Here is a 22,139-nt window from a genome sequence, read left to right as displayed (position 1 = left end):
TAAATCCAAAAAAGAGGGGATCCCTGGGTGGTGCAGCGGTTTAGTGCCTGCCTTTGGCCCAGGGCACGATCCTGGAGACCCGGGATCGAATCCCACATCAGGCTCCTGGTGCATGGAGCCTGCTTCTCCCTCTGCCTGTGTCTCTGCCTCTCTCTCTCTCTCTCTCTCTCTCTCTCTCTCTCTCTCTCTGTAACTATCATAAATAAAAAAATTAAAAAAAAAAAAACAAAAAAAAAAAAAACAAAAAAGACGTTACGGGGAATCCCCTGGGTGGCTCAGCGGTTTGGCGCCGCCTTCAGCCCAGGGCGTGACCCTGGAGACCTGGGATCGAGACCCGCGTCGGGCTCCCTGCGAGGAGCCTGCTTCTCCCTCTGCCTGTGTCTCTCATGAATAAATAAATAAATAAAATATTAAAAAAAAAAAAAAGGACGTTAGCGGACGGTTTGGCTGCCCCGAGGAGAGGAGGTGGTGGCCGGGCCTGCAGCACGCTCCGGACTTGAGCCGCGGCTCTCCGCTCCCGCCGCCGTCCCGCAGGCGGAAAAGCGGCTGCCCTCTGCTGGTCACAAGCGCGTAACGCGACTCAAGGAGAGCAATTTCCTAGGGGCGGGCCGGCGGGTGGATGACGTGGAACCCGGGCGCCCGCAGGAGGCGGCGGCGCGTGCGTCAGCCGTGGGCGCCGCGGGAAAGCTGGCCGAAGCGCATGGCTGCGGGTTGCTGCGAGTCTCCGCCGCCTAAGGCGGCCTCTGAGGGGCCGGCCGGCGTGTTGCCTTGCCTAGAGCTTCCGACCTACGCGGCGGCTTGTGCGCTGGTGAGTAGCCGTTACTCCTGCCTGGTGGCGGGGCCGCACCGAAGACACATCGCGCTTTCGCCGCGCTACCTTCACCGGAAACGCACGGGTATCCGGGAACAGCTGGACGCGGAGCTGCTGCGCTATTCCGAAAGGTACCGGCCCCTCGGGCCCTTCCTGCGTGCGCCGGCGCACGGGCGGGGGTAGCGACGAGGTAGCAGAAGAGGCGTGAGGGGGCAGGAACGCCCTGGCCACCTGGACGCCCTCGGGACTCTTCTTCGGGCCCGGAAGGCCGGTACCTGCCTAGTCGGTCCATGTAACAGGCAGGAAGGGGGACGGGCTAGAGGAGCTTGCTCTATGGCGTTCAGGGGGAAGAATAGAGCAGGGGCCTAGAAACCCCGTCGGCCCGGGTGCCCCCGCCCCTCCCCCCGCAGAGGGAGAAGCAGGCTCCACGCGGGGAGCGCGACGTGGGGCTCGATCCCGGGACTCCAGGGTCACGCCCCGGGCTGCGGGCGGCGCTAGACCGCTGGGCCACACGGGCTGCCCGAGAGATACTTCTGCTGGGTTCTCTTGCTTGGGACCTGATCAGGGACGAGAAAAGTACTGTGTTTTTATTTATTTATTTATTCATTCATTCATTCATTCATTCATTCATGATAGAGAGGCAGAGGGAGAAGCAGGCTCCATGCAGGGAGCCCGACACGGGACTCGATCCGGGGACCCCAGGATCACGCTCTGGGCTGAAGGCAGGCGCTAAACCGCTGAACCACCCAGGGATGCCCCCTTTGTTTTGTTTTTAAGAGCAGTTTAATTAATCTAACTGGCCATTCTGTTGGGCTTGGGGGTGAAAAACCTTTGTGGTTCGTTTAATGTGTTCAGAAGAAACGGAGTTACAAGAACGGAGGGTCAAAGGAAGGGGGCATGTGTACTTTAATATTGCAATAGGGCTGCTTTGCCTCAAAAGCAAAGGTTCCGGAGCTGGGACAAGTGGAATTCCTGGGGATTCCTTACTGCACTTCAGAAATTTCATGACATCCTCCCCCCACCCCCACCCCCCTCCTCGGGAAATTTGCTGTCCGTGTTCTAGGTCAAAGTATCCAAAGTGTTCCCTTTCTCCAGGGATCCTGAACAGGTTAAGAAGCAAGCAAGTCTAGGATGTACGGCTCATTCCAAGCACCAGCACCCTTGTGTGGTGGCTGTTTTATGTACTAGGGACTTAGGATTTAAAAACAAAGAAAAAACAAGATCCCTGTTTCAAGAAACTGTAAGCTCTAGTAAAGATATAAATGTCAGATAAATCGAATGAAATGTTAAAATTTGACAGAGGTCTAAAGTTATATTAAGAGAAAGAGTAGTGAATTTGATATTAGGACCTCTGAGATGGTAGTATTCAAGGCATAAAAAGTGTAACGTAAACGGATAGTAGATAAAAATAGACTGCTTTGGTCAGAGAATTGTAAGTACTATATAATTGGAGTAAGATTTATGTTAAGAGGAAAGAAAGTGTGTGCAGTTGAAGAGAGCAGAGGCAGCGTGGGGGATCACTCAGGATGTACATTTTGCTCTTTCCTTCTTATCTACTAGGTTTTTTTTTCCTCTTTGCTTAAGCAGGCTTGGCGCTTGGTCCTCCTAGTGCCCTCCAGTTCTGAAATTTGGTGCACTCTGGAGAGAGTAGTGCATATCCGATCTCTGGGACATGATCAGATACACAGTTGAAGAAGAAACCACGCTTGATAGCATTAGCTGATGGCTTGAGTGAGGCTGTAGACATGGAGACCAATTAAGAGATTGTTACAACTGTCCAAGAGAAAATGACTAGAGAGTATGGAATTGAGAGTTATTAAGGATATAAAAGTGGTCATAAAATCTGGAAAGAGGCATTGTTTGATATACTTACTACTTTCTGGAACCAATCAGTGCTTCCACTTGACAGGCTAGGAGGAAGCCACCTGAAGTGTCCCAAGTCCGAGCCATTACCCCAGAGATATAAGGAACCCATGGACAGTGTGGCCTTATGGAGCAGGTTGCGCTCTGAACAAATGAGGACTGCCCACCACACCCTCCCCTCCCCCACCCCCCAGTACCACTCTGGGTAGTGGGCTACCCCAGTGTGATAAAGACTCGGACTTAGGGCAAATAAAGCAGCACACATTGAACTATACATTTCTAATTAGGGACGAAACCTTGAACTGTAATGTCAATCATTTATCGTGTATAGGTAGATTTACAGACTTTGGCGCCATCAGGAGGAATCAGGAAGACTTGTTTCACTTTGTTTGAGAAATGAGGAAAACCAGAGTGTTGGGAAGTGGAGGAGGGACAATAAAGTATCCCCCAAACTGAGAAGGCACTTTGAGATTTGAAAATGAAGTAGGTGACTCCATACATTTTACACACCCTTCGATTCTGGGTAATTTACTGACATAGGGGACTGGACATGTGATTATCCTGCAGCTGCACAGCTATTCTCCACAAAGTTTGGGCCTTAGTTCACATTTACAGAGTACAAAGGGGTGTGCAGAAGGCATTTTGGTTAGGTCAGAGGTCTAACACTTAACAGACTTTCTGGTGCCACGTGTGCTCCAGAAGAGGGGGAGGAAAGTGTGTTACCTATAGTAGTTATCTAAACAACTTTAGGGAAAATCAGAACAACTTGTATTCTGGTCAGGGCATATGTTAACCTCCAAGGGGCCTGAAACCTGTGGCCCTGAGGGAGGTCATCACCCGGACATGAACAAGCTGGAGGGCGAAACATGGGGTCAGTATTGTCAGCATTCATATACCTTGATGGCTCCTACAGTGTTTACATGCCATTCTTCTCTGATGACCCTAGAGTCAGATATTGGGAGTTGGGTTGCATGCCTATATCATGGCAGTAATGTAAACAGAAACATGAGGTTAAGATACGTATAAGACCAAAGAAAATACTTAGTAGTTCCTTAGTGACCGTCAAGAGATGAGTCATAAGTGAAGGCACCAGCAAAAGCCATCAAAGCAATTGTGAATTTCAGCATACGTGGTGGCCCACAACAGGGAGAGCTTCCTGAGGCAAGAAGGAGGGACATCAGCAATGCAAGGCTGGGGCAATAAGACAATGTTTGACAGCAGTAGACAAGGCAAATCATTTGACAACACAGTAGCTGTTTGGTCTCCATACCACTGTGGCTTTTCATCATTCCCCATTTTGAGTGACAGGAATGTTTCCAGCTACTTCGTGCTGAAAAGGGGGGCATAAATCAGGATTGAGGAATGAAACTGCCTTGCATCCAGTTGCAGATACCCCCTAATATGAGGTTGAGCCCCCATCCTTCATAGAGGCATTTTTTTGGAACCGTAATGTGTAGTCTTAGCATCTTATGCCACATTTCATAATGAGGTAAAATCATGTCAGTTCAGTTAAACAGTTGTATCATTTCAGGAGGTGGTCCTGCCAGGTGGGTTTTCAAAGTCTGCCTATAGTGTATAAGTAGTCCAATAGAAATCCAGATATTCAAGGAAACCAGGGAATTCAGAATCTGACTCAGTGTTATAGGAAAACAAAAAACATTTGAGGACAATTAGAACTAGAATCTAACACCCGTAAAGATATGTTACTGAAATATGATTTTTTTCTTCGCAAAATCCCCCTCATTTCCATCAGCAATAGTCAAGACTAATTCGTTTGTAAAACAAGTCCATTTTTTAGCAAATTCGGCCTAAATAATTATGTAAGTACAACTGGCCACATATGTTCTTTCAGCTCTGTTTTGCTGGAACATTGCATAAAGAATTTCACATTGAGCTTTTAATAGCCATTCAAGGCTAAAAGCCAAGCCAAATACTTGCCATCAGACTTTCTTTCAGTACCCAAAGATCTGATTATTTCCTCACTTCTTGGGGTACCTCAAATATCCTGAGGTTCTTGATTCTGTCAGAAAGCAACCTTCCTTGCTTACCTGGTAAGGCTCCTGGAAACCCTGTAAGCAAGGTACCAGCTGTGCCACTTATTCCAGGGGGGCTTCATTGGCTCCATAAAGTCAACCTTAGTTCCTTAAAACTGGCTATATCTGAGTCTCTGTGCTTGTCTTTCTCAAATGACATTCCAGTCAAAGCCTTAGTAATTGAACTAATTTTCCTAATGGTGACCTATTACAAGAAGGGATTCTTAGTGAATTTATGCAAGTAACTATAATTGCCATGGACATAAAAATACTCAGATCACTTCTTGAATTCTGGAGGGATCAGGTAGGGAAAAAAAGATAAATGTTTTCTTAAATCCTGAAGCGCAAACATTAGAGAACCAGTGATGTTTCAAACAAGAGTCATAAAAACTGTAATCATCCTCAGTTAATTCAGTCTTCTGTTACTAATTCTTTTTTTTTTTTTTTTCCTAATTCTTTTTCAGTTTGAATACAGTTTTCCCATTATTCCCAGAAATTTTTATTTGGCTTAGTTTTATGATCTAAAAGGTATCAGAAACCTGTGTTTGTCAAGTCTTCCCTGTGATTCTCCTTGAAGATGAAACATATTTGTAAGAGCATTAGAACAATAACTGTGACAAAAGACTTAAAGGCCACAGTCAAAGATCATATGAGATTTCATTATAGTGCAGTTGACAAGGAAATCTGGTTATTTCTCTGATAGTACTTCAATAATTAGAATTACAAATAATGATGTTATACCAGGATACTAAACCTTTAGGAATTTCATAGTATTCACCCATGCAATATAACCTAAAAAGATTTATCATCACCTATCTCACAGTGCTTCCCATGTAATTTAACATACCAAATCAATAAGCCTTATTAGCTAAAAAGACTTTACTTAGAATTTGAATTTTCATAAATTTGTTAAAAATATGAGGTTTTAAAGCTCATACCTAGGGGCGCCTAAGTGGCTCAGTGGGTTAAGTGTCTACCTTCAGTGTTGATCCTAGGGTCCTGGGATTGAGCCCCACAAGGGGCTCCCTGGTCAGTGGGGAGTCTGCCTCTCCCTCTCCCTCTGCTCCTCTCCCTCCTCATGCACTCTTGTGTGCACACTGTCTCTAATAAATAAAATCCTAAAGCAATGCCTAAAAAAGACCACAGATCATTACAACACTTAATTACTTATTTAACCTAATGGCAGTAGAAATTCTAAAGGCAAGTACAGAAGGTTACATAGTTGTTACCAAAACTTAGCTCTTTTGATATTAAGAAGATTTAGATTTATGAAGTAATTAAAGCCCTGATAGCAAACTTTGTTTTTTCTGGGCAGTTAAAGGAAAAACCTTTTGTATTTTTCTATCAAAAGCAGACCAATATTCTAGGAAAACCCTGTCATTTCAACAGAGTGAAAAATGAAACTTCAATCTTAAACCAGTGTACTTTTAAAACTCATTAATTCCAATCTTCCTTCTGACTGCATATTCTTTTGTAAATATTCCTTTTTCACAGACTTTCTGCAACTTTTTTTTAACATTAAGATTTTTTTCATGTTTTCTCTCTTTAAGCCTCATTTTAGGTAGGACAAATTACTTTGTTTTACCCAAACAAAAATATATTCCCATTTCTTATACTTTATTACCAAAAACATATCACATACCTTATTTTCCTTGCATCTGCACTTGCTTCCTTCATTTCCAGTAGTCTCTTTAAAGATGTTATTTATTTTACTTTTTGAGAGAGCATGAGAACGCATGCTCACAGGAAGAAGGTGCAGAGGTGAGGGAGAGAGAGAATAATACCAAGCAGGACTCCATGCTGAGCACAGAGCCCATTGTGGGGTTTGATCTCTTGACCCTGAGATCACAACCTGAGCCAAAATCAAGAGTGGACACTTGACTGAGCCACCTGAGTGCCCCTCCAATAGTCTAAATGACATTTGTTAGAATTCTTAATGCTTAGAAACTTTACTTTCTAGTGAAAACTAAGTAGTAAGCAATATTAGTTTCAGATGTACAATACGGTGATTTGACAATTCTATATATTACTCAACACACATCATAATAAGTGCACTCTTGATCTCCTTCACCTATCTCACCCATGTCCCCTCTAGTAACCATCACTTTGTTCTCTATAGTTAAGAGTCTGTTTCTTGGCTTGTCTCTTTTTTTCTGTTTATTTGTGTTTCCTAAATTCCATATCTGACTAAATTCCACTATTTGTCTTTTTCCAAGTGACTTTTTTCACTAGCCTTATACCCTTTCCATCTATCCATGTTTTTGCAAATGGCAAGATTTTATTCTTTTTTATGGCTGAGTAATGTTCCATTGTATATATATGTGTACCACTTTTTATTTATTTATTTTTTAAAGATTTTATTTATTTATTCACGAGAGACAGAGAGAGAGAGAGGCAGAGACATAGGCAGAGGGAGAAGCAGGCTCACTTCAGGGAGCCCAACGTAGGACTTGACAGCAGCACTCCAGGATCACGCCCTGGGCAGAAGGCAGGCGCCAAACTGCTAAGCCACCCAGGCATCCCTATATGATGTACCACTTCTTTATCAGTTCATCTGTTGTTTGGACACTCCGGCTACTTGCATAATTTGGCTATTGTTAATTCAACAATAAACATAGGGATGCATATATCTTTTTGAATTAATGTTTTTGAATTTGAGTATTTTGTATTTGTATTCACCCAGTAGTAAATTACTAGATCATATGGTAATTCTATTTTTAATTTTTTGAAGAACCTCCGTGCTGTTCTCCACAGTGGCTGTACCAGTTTGATTTCCAACAAAAATGCACAAGGATTCATTTTTCTTCACGTTTGCCAAAACTTGTTTCTTGTATTTTTTATTTTGACCTTTGTGACAGGTGTGAGGTGATACTCCATTGTGGTTTTGATTTGCATTTCCCTGATGATGAGTGATGGTAAGCATCTTTTCATGTGTCTTGGCAATAGATATCACTTCTTTGGAAAAATGTCTGTTAATGCCTTTTACCCATTTTTAATTGGATTATTGGGGGTTTTTTGGTGCTGACTTACCTAAATTCTTTATATATTTTGGGTATGAATTCTTTGTCAGATAGGTCCATTGCAAATATCTTCTCTCATTCAGTAGGTTATCTTTTAGTTTTTTCCTTTGTTATTCAGAAGCTTTTGATTTTGATGTAGTCGTAGTAGTTTATTTTGCTTTTGTTTCTCTTGCCTCAGGAGACATCTAGAAAAATGTTGCTAGAGGTGATGTCAGAGAAATGACTGCCTTTGCTCTCTTCTAGGATTTTTATGGTTTCAAGTCTCACATGTAGGTCTTCAATCCATTTTGAGTTTATTTTTGTGTATGGTAAGAAAGTGGTCCATTTTCATTGTTTCACATGTAGTGGTCCAGTTTTCCCATCACCATTTGTTGAAGAGACTTTTTCCCATTGGAATTCTTGTCTCCTTTGTTGAAGATTAATTGAGCTATAATAATGGTTTGTTTCTGAGCTGTTCCATTCCATTGATCTTATGTGTCTATTTTTGTGCCACTACGATACTGTTTTGATTATTACAGCTTTGTAGTGTAATTTGGATACACTACTATTGTTTTGGCTATTCAGGATCTTTTGTGGTTGTGTAGAAATTTTAGTATTATTTGTTCTAGTTCTGAGGAAAGTTTTGTTGAGATTTTGATAGGGATTGTATTAAATTTATAGATTGCTTTGGATAGTATGCACATTTTAATACTACTGGTTCTTCCAATTCATTAGCATGGGCTATCTTTCCATTTGTTTACTTTGCCTTCAGTTTCTTTTTTTAGAGAGAGATGGTAGTGGGGGCCAGAGGGAAAGAGGGAGAGAATCCCAAGCAGACTCCATGCTGAGCACAGAGCCCATTGTGGGGCTTGACCTCATGACCCTGAGATCACAACCTGAACTGAAATCAAGACTTGGATGCCTTAACCAACTGTGCTACCAGGCACCCTGTCTTTAGTTTTAAATCAGTGTTTTATAGTCTTTGGAGTACAGGTATTTCACGTCCTTGGTTAAGTTTATTCCTGGGTATTTTATTATTTTTGGTGCAATTATAACTGGAATTGTTTTTTTTTTTAATTTCTGTAATGGTATACATTATTCGTGTATAGACATGCAACAGATATCTGTATGTTGATTTTGTATTCTGTGACCTTACTGAATTGATTGATCAGTTCTAGTAGTTTTTGGTGGAGTCTTTTCAGATTTTCTATGTATAGTATCATGTCCTGTATAATTAGTGAAATTTTTGCTTCTTCCTTAGCAATTTGGATGCTTTTTAGTTCTTTTCATTTTTATGATTGCTATGGCTAGCACTTCCAGTACTCTGTTGAATAAAAGTGGTGAGAATGGACATCTTTGTCTTATTCCTGATCTTAGAGGAAAAGTTCTTAGTTTTTCACTATTCAGTATGATGTTAGCTGTGAGTTTTTCATCTAAGGCCTCTTATTATGTTGAGGTATATTCCCTCTAACCTACTTTGTTGAGGGTTTCTGCCATGAATGGATATAGCACTTTGTTAAATGCCTTTTCTACAATATTTGAAATGATAGGGTTTTTAAAAAAGATTGTCTTTATCTTTGGAGAGGGAGGGTGGGAGTGCATGCACACATGTGGGTGCACATGAGCAGGAGGGAGGGACAGAGGGAGAGGAAAAAGCAGACTCCCCGCTCTGCAGAGAGCCTGACTTTGGGCATGATCCCAGGACCCTGAGATAATGACCTGAGCCAAATGCAGATGCCTGACCAACTGAGCCACCCAGGTGCCCTAAAATGATACTTTTTTTTTTTTTTAAGATTTTATTTATTCATTCATGAGAGACAGAGAGAGAAAGAGAGGCAGAGACACAGGCAGAGGAAGAAGCAGACTCCATGCAGGGAGCCCGACGTAGGACTCGATCTCAGGTCTCCAGGATCAGACCCTGAGATGAAGGTGGCACTAAACCGCTGAGCTACCCGGGCTGCCCCAATGATAGTGTTTTTATTTTCTTTTTTGATGTGGTATATTACATTGATTGATTTGAAATCAATCAAGTTCAAATATTGAACCTCGGTTTACAGAAATAAATCCCTCTTAATCATGGTGAATATTTTTAATGTATTAATGGATTCAGCTAGCTAATATTTTGTTGAGAAATTTTGCATCTACAGGCATCAGAAATATTGGCCTGTAGTGTGTGTGTGTGTGTGTGTGTGTGTGTGTGTGTGTGTGGTGTCTTCATATGGTTTTGGTATCAGGATAATGCTGGCCTCTGAATTTGGAAGCTTTCTTTCTTTTCTATTTTTTTTTAGAATATTTTGAGAATAATAAGTATTAAATCTTTAGATGTTTGGTCTTTAAGTTTACCTGTGAAGTCACTTGGTCCTGGACTGTTGTTTGTTGGGAGTTTTAAGGTTATTCATTCAATTTCATTGTTGGCAATCAGTCTGTTCAAATTTTCTATTTCTTACTTAGTTTTGGGTGGTGATAGGTTTCTAGAAAGTAACCAGTTCTTCTAGGATGTCCATCCAATTTGTTGGTATATAGTTTTTAATGTCTTAAAATGCTCTTTATATTTCTTTGATGTTGATTATTGCTTTCTCTTTCAATTCAGATTTTGTTGATTTTCTCTTTCTCTTTTGATCAGTTTATCAATTTTGTTAATCCTTTCAGTGAATCAGGTCCTGGTTTCATTGATCTGTTCCATTGTTTTTTAGTTTCTCTTTTATTTCTGCTCTAATCTTGATTATTTCTTCCTGCTACTTGTTTTGGGTTTTCTTTTTCTAGCTCCTTTGGGTTTGTAAGGTTAGTTTGAAATTCTTCTCATTTCTTGAGGTAGGCCTGTAGTGCTTTAACGTTCCTTCTTAAAATAGCTTATATTGCATCTCAAAAAACATTTTGGACTGCTGTATTTTCATTTGTCTTCATGTAATTCTTTATTTCCTCTTGATTTTTTGGCTGACACATTCACAGTTTAGTATCATGTTACTTCATGTAATTGTGGTTTTTTAGGTTCTTTCTCGTGGTTGATTTCTACTTTGTTAGCATTAAATTTGGAAAAGATGCATAGTATGACTTCAGTCTTTTTTAATTTGTTGAGACTTGCTTTGTAGGGTAACATATGATCTGTCTTGGAAAGGATATTCTGTGTGTACTTGAATGTGTATTTCCTGTTTTAGGATGGTGTGTTCTGTATATATCTGTTAGATCCATCTGTTCCAATGTGTCATTCAGAGCCACTGTTTTTCTAGTTTATTTTCTATTTGGATAATTTATCCATTGATGATGGTGGAGTATTAAAGTCCTCTACTATTATTGTATTATTATTGATTACTTCGTTTATGTTTGTTATTATGTTTAGTGGTGATGAGATCCTTTAACTTATTTTGATAAACCCTTTAGCTCTCCTATTCTGAACGATGACCTTGATGGATAGAGTATCCTAGTTACTGGCTTTTTTCTTTTAATATATCAGGCTACTCCCTTCTGACCTGCAGTATTCCTGCTGAAAAATCCACTGATAGTCTTATTGAGTCTCCTTTATGAAACTGTTTTCTTTTTTCTTGCTGCTTTTAAAATTCTTTATAACACCCCCCCCCCCCTTTTTTTTTTTGCCATTTTAATTAACGTGTGTCTTAGTGTGGACATCTTCAGGTTGCTTTTGTTAGGGGATCTGGATGTCTGTTTCCTTCTCCAGACTCAGGAATTTTTCGACTCTTATTTCTTCAAATACATTTTCTGCTCCCTTTTGTCTCTTCCTTCTGGGAACCTTATAATACAAATGTTATTATATTTGATAGTGTCCTGAGTTCCTTTAATCTCTTTTCATTTTTTTTGTTATTCATTTCTCTCTCCTGTTCATCTTGATTGCTTTCCATTATTCTTTCCTCTAGGTCACTGATTGATTCTTCAGCATCCTCGAGCTGTTATTTATTTTCTCTAGTGTATTTTTTAATTTCATCTATTGAGTTCTTCGTATCTAAGTGTTTCTTTTTTATGTTTTCTGTCTCTTTGTTGAAGATCTCACTGATGTCCTCCACTCTTCTCAAATCCAGTGATCATCTTTATGATCATTAATTTCTCTATCAGGCATATTACTTATCCTATTTCGTTTAGCACTCTTCCTGTGAATTTATACTGTTCTTTGATTTGGGACATACCCCTTCTCATTTTGTTTAATTCTGCATCTGTTTCTATGTATTAGGAAAGTCCTCTGATCTGGAAAGTAATGCCTGTATGAACAAAAGCTCTTGTAATTCCCTGCCTGCATTGCAATGTCTCCTGTTCACCAGAACCTGACACTGCAGGGGTGTCTCTTATGTGTGTTGCATGTGTATTGCTTTTGTGGCTGAGCCATGTTTCCCTTCAGTCCAGTCGTCTGCAGTGGCTCTCTTTGCCTGTATGGGCAGGGTTTGGTCCTTGTGTTGTTAGTGGACCAATCTGGGTCCACCTTGGGCTTGAAATGAGCGAGAGCAGTCTTTTGCCAGAGCCATGGTAGCACCAAACTCAAGGGTGCTTTCCCTCTGTGGTCACCTGAGAAACTTTTATTGGTGGGCTGAGTCTGCAGTTAGACCAGATTTCTGTTCCCAGTCCACTAATTGGGGGCAGGGTGCTGCATCTGGACTGGTGTGTGTTGGTATTTTTCCTCTCTCAGGAGCAAGTGTCACTTTGGAGTGCTGCTGGCCCCTGTGGGGGCTACACGCATAAGGCGCAAGGCGTGCGGCACTACTTTGGATGGGCTTCAGCCAAGATCTTCAGGAGAACAGAGAAGCTGGGTGTCCTGCACATGGTGCCAGCAAGGTCTCTTATATACTGGTCTCCCGTGAGAAGGGAGCTGAAGCAGCCTGGGAATACTCCTGTAGGCAGTTGAAGGGGGTGGGTCCACATTAAGTGTGTGGCTGGGGCATGCTTTCAGCAAGCTAGGTGGATAGGTAGAGATGGTTGTGCTGGACCCTGCAGCTGTCTATGTAGTCAGGCTGGGGGCAGGTGCTGGGGAGGGAAATAGCACCCACCAGGTCTTTTGTTTTTGGTGAAATCTCCCAAAGTTCCCTGCGTCTCCAGTACATGCTCTGAGATTATTAAATAAATCTCCTTCCTGTATACCCCAGGCATTTTTCGATCTGCTACTTCTGTGCTGTATCTCAAGCAGGGCTGTTGTGCAGTTTCTTTAAGGGCAGGGAGAGTCAAGTTTTCTATCTCCCTCTTGCCTCTTAATGTATTGGGCCTGCTGAGTTTTAAAGTTCCAGGTGTTAAGCCCTGTTGATTGTTAACAAAACTGGAGAAGCCCTCTGGTTTTCAAAGCCAAATGTTATGGGGATTTGTCTTTTAACTGCAGTCCCCCAACCCGGGGTACTGGGGGCTAGGTCTTCTCTTCCCTCTCTGCCCCCAGTGTTCTTTCCTCCCAAGGTCTGTCCTCCTCTATGGTATGATCTTTCAGTAAGGATAAAACATGTTTATGAACAGATCTAAATTTATCTTTAATTTCTCTTTAATAAGACAAAAGTAGATAAATTTATGTGTAGTAATCAATATTTTTGGTATTTTATTTAGGAAAAAATTGAGATGTCTAGTGAAGGGTTTCTCAAAGGTTTAATGGATTTACACAAATCCTTTTGGGTTTAGGCTCTATGGTCACATTCCCTAATTATCAATTTTGAACCCTACAGAACCCAATACATCTCTTAGAGTAAATATTTTGCAATACTATCTTTACTATCACGAAAGTACATCTTTACTGTGAATTGAAACTTAAAGGTAACACAACTTACCTACATAATTGAAAAAAGAATTTGTAAGTGCTCCTACACAATACAATAAATTATATTTCAATGTGATAATGCTTAAGCATGACTACCTAGGAATAGTTGAAGTACTTTGATGACTTCTGCACTGACACAAGAATTGTGAATGTCTCCATTATATAAGGGTGGATTGATGCAGGGGTTTTGAGTTGACAACTTAGAGAAGACATACATTATCTCCATCGGTGAAATGCTTTTCTGAAGTGATGAGCAGTTCTCAGTAAAATTCCCTACTACTCTTGAATTTGCTACTACATTCCTGGAAATTTTAATGTATATTGAAACCGTGGAAACATGCCTGTACACTGATATATGTGTGTGTGCATATATATATATATATATATATATATATATGCGCGCACACACACACAAATATAAAGTGTGTGTGTATACAGTAAAATTAGATTCTGTGTACATCTGTTTATAAATCAGTTTGTTCCCTCAGAGGTCATGTAGACTTCTTGATTTTCTGTGATGGTGTAGTTCCTGCTTGGGAAAACACAAGCAGACACTAACAGTTCAAAAAAATGCTTTCTGGAATAAATCTCTTGAGTTTTTGGTCTTTTTGATTTGATAGTTATTAAAGTTCCTTTCCAGTGGCTCCTGGCTGTTTTATTTAAGCAGCAGCTATTAGGGATAAATTCTTTCTCTTATGCCATGTGAATAGTTTTAGAAATTTAGTAGAGTTCAACAAAAATGTGCTGGGCTCTGAAGGGCCACTACTCTAGTAGTGTGTGGAATGCAAACATATTTGCAGATAGTTCATAAAATGAGATTAAGTTCAGTGATGATGCTGTGCCATGGAATCTTCTAAGAGTGGAGGAGGAGTGATTTCATCCTTGCCTTGCTGAGTCTAGGACGTTTTCTTGATCAAGTAGTAGGTGTGGTAGTGAAGCCACCAGGTCTGCCTCCTTAGTAGTTAAAATTTGTTAAGTACTTGGAAATGACATTTTCAAATAGTAGTTGCTCCCTAATCCTGTCCCCTATGTAGACTAAAGTGGCAAAATGGGTTCTTAATAATTATAACTATATATTTCATTTATTAACATTACTATTTGTTACATACAGATGGAGTTTGAGGATTTTTCTCTAAGTCATTGGCTTTAATATTCAGGGGCTTGACCTGTGATTCTGGTAATTCTCTTACTATAGGCCATCCAGTACAGAAATTCAGTAATGGTAGATAATACCAAAATTGTCTTGATTTGGTTATACTCAGAGACATTTTTCATTCAAGTCTCCCCCCCACCCCCACCCCCACATTCTAGCATGACTAGAATTCTAATAGGTCAACCTACTGCTCATGTATAATTGGACATTTTGTTTCTGGGTACCTGTCTTGAACAGTCTTTTATTTAGTCAATATATTGGAACCTTTTGGTGAAATTGAATTACTCAAGTTGTTATGGATTAATCATATGCTATTGTGTTTTGGCATGCGTGAGTATATTTAAGAGGCATATAATTTTTGGACTCTGAATATTTAATAATTATGGCCTAGTTTAAAAGAAGATAAAAATAAATTTCTTTCTTTTCTAATAGCCTTTCAGGTGTCCCCATTGCATATGATAACATCAAAGTAGTGGGTGAACTGGGAGATATTTATGATGATCAAGGACACATTCATCTTAACATCGAAGCAGATTTTGTTATTTTCTGTCCTGAACCAGGGAAAAAGCTTATGGTATGTATTTATACACACACTTTTTTATGCTTTCTCTAATTGTATAATTATGTAATTTGGAAAATCTTAAGAGATTTGGGAAGCAAATGGATTGCTGTTGTGGTTTCCTGAAAATTATTTTTAAAAGAAAAAAAATTACTGTCCATTTAATCTTGGTAAATTTTTAAATTCCATTCTTCTCAAACTCACATGTGTATGCAGATAATGTGTCTAATAGAATTTATTCTTTTCTTTGGATAGCATCAGAATGATCTTAGGCAGTAAGAAAAAAATTTTATTTCATAATTTCTCAGTTATACACAATAGTTCCTTCATACTACTACCCTGTTCGAATCCTTTATATCAAATAGGAGTTGAAAATTCAAATGGTTGCAGGACCAGGCAGGTAATGAAAGTGAATGAAGAATGAGGTTAGAGCACCCATAACGCGCCATATGATAAAGGCCCTGTGGGATAGGTCTTTTAGTTTTTCAAAAGAAGCTGAAGTATATCCTCATATGTTCTGCACTAGCCTCTCCTACCAGTTCTGCATGTATACATTGATATATATATACATAAGAATATATATACACGTGTCTATTTTTTCCTTTAACAAAAAATTATGTAGGAATTGCATAATCATTTAAGAACTGTTAACTAACCCTTTATTGCTAATAAAAACACAGGTAAAATTTTACTGTCAAATCTGTAAGGCATTAATAATTTAAAAAAGCTTTTCAGAATCAGTTAAACTGGTAGAGCATCCTGGGCATGACCAGCTGGGATCCTACAACCAGCCTCTATACTTCTAAAGTTGGCAATAGATTTGTACTTAAAGCTGGTAACAGTTAAGTGTAGGAATTTTTGTATAAGTTACTGTAAATGTATACATGGAAGTACCACACTATACAGAAAATATGAAATGAAAAAAGAAATCAATCCTTTTACTCTATTCCCTACAATAAGATCCAGTCTTCAAATACATTTGGACAGTGTGTTCAGTTTTTTTTAATATGAAGTATAATTTACATACAATAAAATGAGATCTAATTTACATACAACAGAACGCACAGATCATAGTGTACAGTTCAATAAATTCTGGTGAGAGCATGTATTCTGTTCTATTTCAGAAAGATGCTTATGCCCTTTCCTGGTCAGTCCTCTCTCCATTCCAGAATACAACCACTGTTCTGATTACATTTATTGTGAAAGTAGTTTTGTTTATTCTAAAATTTCATGTTAATGGAATTTTTCATTATACAGTGTTTGAAAATCTGACCTCTTTTGCTCAACATGTTTTTTTTTTTTTTTTTTTTTTTTTTGCATTTCATGCATGCTGTTTGTTGTAATGGTTTCTTTTTGTTGTTCGTCGTATTCAGTTGCATGAATGTATAATTTAATTGCCTGTCTTCATCGATAGACATTTGGGCTGTTTCCATTATGGAGCTATTATGAATAAAGCTGTGAATGTACATTTTCATTTCTCCTAGGTAAAAACTAAAAGTGGAATGCTAGGTCACAGAGTAGATGTGTTTAACTTTATGAAAAACAGGCAAATTTCCCATTCAGCACTATAACTTGCTTTGCATCCTTGCCAGCATTTGGTTTTGTCACTCTTCTAATTTTACTGATGGGCATATACGAGTTTCCCATCACGGTTTTAATTTGCATTTCTCTAGAGCTCTTTTTCATGTGTTTCAGTAAGGGGCCTATTTAAGTGCTTTACTCATTTTTAATTGGGTTTTTGTATTATTGAAGTATAGTAGTTCTGTTTGTAGCCTTCCTACAGATCCTTTTCAGATCATTTGTTAATATTTTACTCCAGTTGGTAAACTTGTCTCTTTTTAATGGTATCATTTCATAAACAGAAGTTTTTAATATTGATGATCAGTTTGTCTTATTTTTTTGGTTGTTGCTTTTGGGATCCTACGTAAGAAACTTGCCTACTGCTGGATTGTGAAGATACTTTTTATAAGCTTCTAGAATTTTTTAGTTTTAGCTTTGTTATTTAGATCTGTGATAAGTCTTTAATCTTTGTGTGTAATATGAAGTAGATCCTTGAGATATATTTTCTTATTCATATGGTTATTCAGTAGTTCTAGAACCCTGTATTGAAAAGATGTTCGTTTTCCTATTATTTCCTTAATTGATAGGCTTTATTGTTTTATAGCAGTTTTAGATTTACAGAAAAAATGAGTAGAAAATAATACCTCTGTTCACTTCTCCACCCCAGCATACACAAACACAGTTGCTCCTATTGTTGACATCTTGCATTAGTGTGATAACATTTGTTACAGTTCTTAAGCTGATATTGATACATTATTATTTTTAGGGTTTAGAATTAGTTTTTCCTGTTGTACATTCTAAAACCCAGGGAATGTAAGTACAACTTAATGACCTGTGTCCTGTGTTCCCTTTACTGTATCCTGTAGAATAATTGGGTACTGCTCTCAGAATTCTCTATTTTACCTATTCACCCCTCACCTTCCTTCCATCCTCCTGAATCCTGGCAACTATTGATCTTTTTACTGTCTGGTCTCTATGGTTTACCCTCTCCAGAATGTCATATAGTTGGAATCATATTGTATGTAGCCTTTCAGCTTGCCTTCTTTCACTTAGCAGTATGCATTTAAGGTTCCTCCATGTCTTTTCATGGCTTGATAGTTATTTTTTTATTGCTGATTAGTACTCATTGTATAGATGCAGTGCAGTTTGTCCATACCACCCAGAATGTACCATTGGGAACACCAGACTCCTAATAATGACAGCCAATGAATTTTTTGTGTATAAGGAGTTGCAACACTAACATGTATACAGTTTTGTTTAAAGTTTAAAATAAATGACTTAAACGTTTCAGATGTTAATTTATATACATTATATACATTGATTTGTAGGGAAAGAAAAGAAAACTAAGGCTTTTTTTTTTTTTTTGAAACTTTCATATTTTAAGCTTAAAATCATATAGCACATACTTTTTAAAGCTTCCCAAAATGCTTTGTGATTCAGTCAAAATAGCCATGCTCAAGATCTACATTTCACATTTAGGTTATATCAAAGAGTATTTTCTGCTTGGTTTCATTATGGTTATACTCTACTCACCAGGGAATCCTGTAGTAGGAGCAAAGGAGTTGTTTTTATTGGGGGGGGGGGGGGGGGGGGGAGTGAGAAGAATAGTTGTTTATCCAGTTAGGCAATTGATATGCAATTACTTAGTAAAGTTGAACTTTTCTCAAATCTCTACAGTGTTTTAAAATGATGGTTTAGTATAATATGTAAATTTCAATCAAAAAAATTTTTTCCATGTCAAATTATACCATATTTTGATGTTTTTTTTTTTTTTTGAAGATCAACTTGAGGCTTATAAAGTTTTATTTACCTTTTAACTCTGGATTTCTTGATGTTACAGTTTTTTTTTTTCTCTTTCTTCCCAGGGTATAGTTAATAAAGTGTCATCCAGCCACATTGGCTGTTTAGTACATGGGTGTTTCAATGCCTCCATTCCTAAACCTGAGCAGATGTCTACTGAGCAGTGGCAGATCCTGGAGATAAATGTAGGTGATGAACTAGAATTTGAAGTATTTCGTTTGGACTCAGATGCTGCTGGAGTATTCTGCATTCGGGGAAAGTTGAATATCACTAGGTCAGTTCCTAATCACATTATTTTAATTTTGATATTTAGTCATTTGTTTAATTCTCAATTTAGAGAACATAAGTCCCTCTTAAAAAAAAAAAAAAAATTATTAGGGTATTCATGCTTCCAAACCATAAAGTCAGTGCAAATAGGAATCTAAAGTGTTAAGACAATGCATTGAATATTCTAAATCTCTACACATCTAGCTAACTGTTCTGTATTTTACTAAAACTCAGTCTTACTGAGTATTTTCTAGTTAATTTTTAACTAAAATTAATTTTTCTAGTTAATTGTTAGCATTTTCACAGTTGAAACACAAATTTGATTATTGTTATTATGCCAGGTAGGTAAGTTCTGTATCTTTTGATATTGAAATTATTCTAAGAATTACTCTCATCTTGAGTTTGTTTCCATGGAAGCCAAGTTTAATGGAGTGTAGGGGGAAAGAAAAAGGCTTTGGGAATACTGCTGGTGTTAATTCCTTTTTTAGATTTTACCTTGATAATTAACAAGAGTATGGGTTACAGTTTTAGAGCAGTTGTGCAGTAGAACTTTCTGCAATGATAGAAACATGTGCAGCATCTGTGATATCGAAGTTATCTTGTTGAAATTATTTATATGTAGATATTATTACTGTATAGGACTTTGCAGTTCCAGAGTTCCACTGATAACTATTTTTATTTTAGTGTTAACTCATAGCTTTGAAGGTATTATTGCTTCAAGCAAGGGTAAGGGAAAAAAATGAAACAAGGATTGTGAGAGTAGAAGGAAACTCCATTAGTTTCATAGATAATGGAAGTATATATTTTATCACTCATCAGTTTAGCTAATAAGCCTGGGTATTGTGATGTTTATTGTCACCAATTTTTTCTGAACCAAACCAAAATTTAGAAGCTACATTTTGATAAAATTTATGTCATTTTTTTATGTGTGAAAACAGTGTGGAAGAAGTACTTTGGAAAAATTTTAACCTTTCCCAGACATTTTAATGGGTGAGAGATAACAGGATAGAATATTTCAAATTTATGCCATACTTCTGTATTTTGTACTGCTGTCATTTTTTTAGAAAAAAATTGGGATAGTCTTTCTCATTTTATTTTTTGTTTATTGCTCTGTAAATTTTTTCAACTGTCAATTTAGTTTACAAACCAAGTGCTCTGCAGTTCCTGAAGAAATAACAGTAACTAGCACTGAAGAAATTATTGAAAAACCTCTCAAGAAAAAAAAGAAGAAGAAAGACCCAGAGTCCTATGAAGTGGAGAGTGATAACAGAGAGCTAGCTGATGTTACAGATGCCACAATGAAGAAAGAGACAGACCCGCAGATTGATAATATGAATGGCCTATGGAAGGATGAGCCGAAGAAGAAGAAGAAGAAGAAGCAGCAGCAGCAGCAGCAGCAGCAGCAGCAGCAGCAGCAGCAAGATCAGGACCAGGATCCTGTTTTCCAAGGCAGTGACTCCAGTGGTTACCAGAGTGACCATAAAAAGAAAAAAAAGAAAAGAAAATACAGTGAGGAAGCTGAATTTACCCCACTTTTGGAACATTCACCTAAAAAGAAAAGGGGAAAGTAATTTTCTTTAGTGTATTTTAAATATTGTTTTTTAAAAATTAAGATACAACAGATGAATAAATGTCAAAATGGTAGGAGATGTTTGTGTATTCCAGTAGTCTACAAAACAGGAAAGATTTGATTAGAAGTTTTTGGTGCTTAAATTATTAAAGTGACGATTACTATGGGAAATACCAATATTATTAAACTGCCATTTTATTGTATACAAAATAAAAAAGAGCTGCTCTCTCGAGTCTTGCATTTTTCCCATTTTTACATTCTAAATAAAATTCTATACTCTGAAGACTGGCAAAAGGACTTTGTATTATAGTGTTATTCATATCATTGAAGAATGAGTTTGAGCTTCTGTTTGTTTTTTTAAATAGGTTTGCCCTGTAGTCATATTACCTGTGATTTTTAGATTTTGTTGGCTACTACAGTGTTTCTGTGGTTCAACTTAGAAGGGTTTGCCAAAGGAGTTCCATGCCACTATTGACTGTAGTAGGAAACATTGTTCACTATTCTTTCCTTCCAAATGCATGTTCTCTTTTTTTCTCTAAGAGGTTGATAGAGAAGGCTCTTCTCTTGTACTTGTCTGCTTTTGCTGTGTTTGGAGGAGCAGAGTCTAATTAAGACATGATAAACACCATTTGTCCCTAGTGGGGGAATTTCTCAACTCTATAATAATTAGGTTAAATACTAAAAACTGTGTAAGAAAATTTCACTGAGAAAACATGGACTATGTCTTTCTTAACTACTAGAAAACACTGAGTAATGAAATGGCAAGCTGGTTCAGGCTGATTATCAATGCATGGCCATGTTCATTGATGTAAGAGTACCTATGCATTACTGTGTGTAATACCTCTAAGGAAAAGACATATAATGGCAGACTAGGAAGATGTAGTTCGTTCTCTTATGGAATGGCATAAGAGAAACAGATGTGTACACATAAGTAAGGAAATACAAAAATGAGTAATTCTGGTAAGTACTAAAAAGACTATTCACTGTTCTTGACTATGCAGTGTTACTAATAACACTGTTATTCTGTGTTAATCTCTATAAATGGATGAATGGTTGAAATGAACTTCATGTGGCAACTATTTTGTTGCCATTTTTCTCGTATCAGAGATGTATAACTAACTGGTCTTATATGGTTTAATTTTGTTAATATTTACATCCTGCTAGTAGCATATCCTGATCCAAATCTGTAATTAATAGAATGCAGAATTTGGGGAGGAGCAGACATTCACACGTTTATTCTCAAGTGACTTAGTAATACCAGACAATAGAAAGATACAGGCCAATATTTCTTTTCCTACAATTTAATGTGGGTATTGAGCCCTTAAAATATGGCTAATGCAAATTGACATGTGCTATCAGTATAAAATACAAGATTTTGAAGATGTACAAAGAATGTAAAATATCTCAATTTTGTATATTGGTGAAATTCTATTTTTGATAGTGTGTTAAATAAAATTTAACTTTAGCTTATTTTGTGGTCTTTTTTTGGCTAAAGGATTAAAAGGTTATGTGAAGCTCACTAATATTTTGTTAGATTTCTGCATTTAGATACTGGCCTGTAGTTTTTTGTTTGTGGGATTTTTTTTTTTTTTTTGTAATATCTTTATATGAGTTTGGTATCTGGATAATCCTCCACAAAATATTAGCAAACAGTATTCAACAATCTCTTAAAACCACTCACCAGGATCAAGGGATTAACTCTGGTGATTGCAAGTATGGTTCAATATTTATAAGTCTGTCACATGCTCTATCACATTGAGAAAAGCTAAAAACCATATGATCTCAATAGA

General features: G+C 38.0%; 1 protein-coding gene across 1 annotated transcript; it reads left to right on the top strand.

The window, feature by feature from the left end:
* Positions 1-650: 650 nt before the first annotated feature.
* POLR1F (RNA polymerase I subunit F) lies at positions 651-20,643 on the top strand. Its single transcript, XM_038557056.1, has 4 exons — positions 651-942; positions 15,026-15,167; positions 18,578-18,786; positions 19,918-20,643. Exons 1-4 carry the CDS (start codon positions 701-703, stop codon positions 20,348-20,350), a joined length of 1,026 nt encoding a protein of 341 aa, XP_038412984.1. The 5' UTR covers positions 651-700; the 3' UTR covers positions 20,351-20,643.
* The last annotated feature ends 1,496 nt before the right edge of the window (positions 20,644-22,139 follow it).

Source organism: Canis lupus, chromosome 14, assembly GCF_011100685.1.
Source record: "Canis lupus familiaris isolate Mischka breed German Shepherd chromosome 14, alternate assembly UU_Cfam_GSD_1.0, whole genome shotgun sequence".
Classification (NCBI taxonomy): Eukaryota; Metazoa; Chordata; class Mammalia; order Carnivora; family Canidae; genus Canis; species Canis lupus.
Note: the sequence above shows the minus strand (reverse complement) of the source record. Positions and strands in the feature narration are given on the sequence as shown.

Excerpts from the sequence above, each read along its gene's own strand:
- POLR1F (XM_038557056.1), top strand. The coding sequence starts at position 701 with ATGGCTGCGGGTTGCTGCGAGTCTCCGCCGCCTAAGGCGGCCTCTGAG. Across the intron at positions 943-15,025 it reads CTGCTGCGCTATTCCGAAAG|CCTTTCAGGTGTCCCCATTG; the intron begins GTACCGGCCCCT and ends CTTTTCTAATAG. Across the intron at positions 18,787-19,917 it reads GGAAAGTTGAATATCACTAG|TTTACAAACCAAGTGCTCTG; the intron begins GTCAGTTCCTAA and ends CTGTCAATTTAG.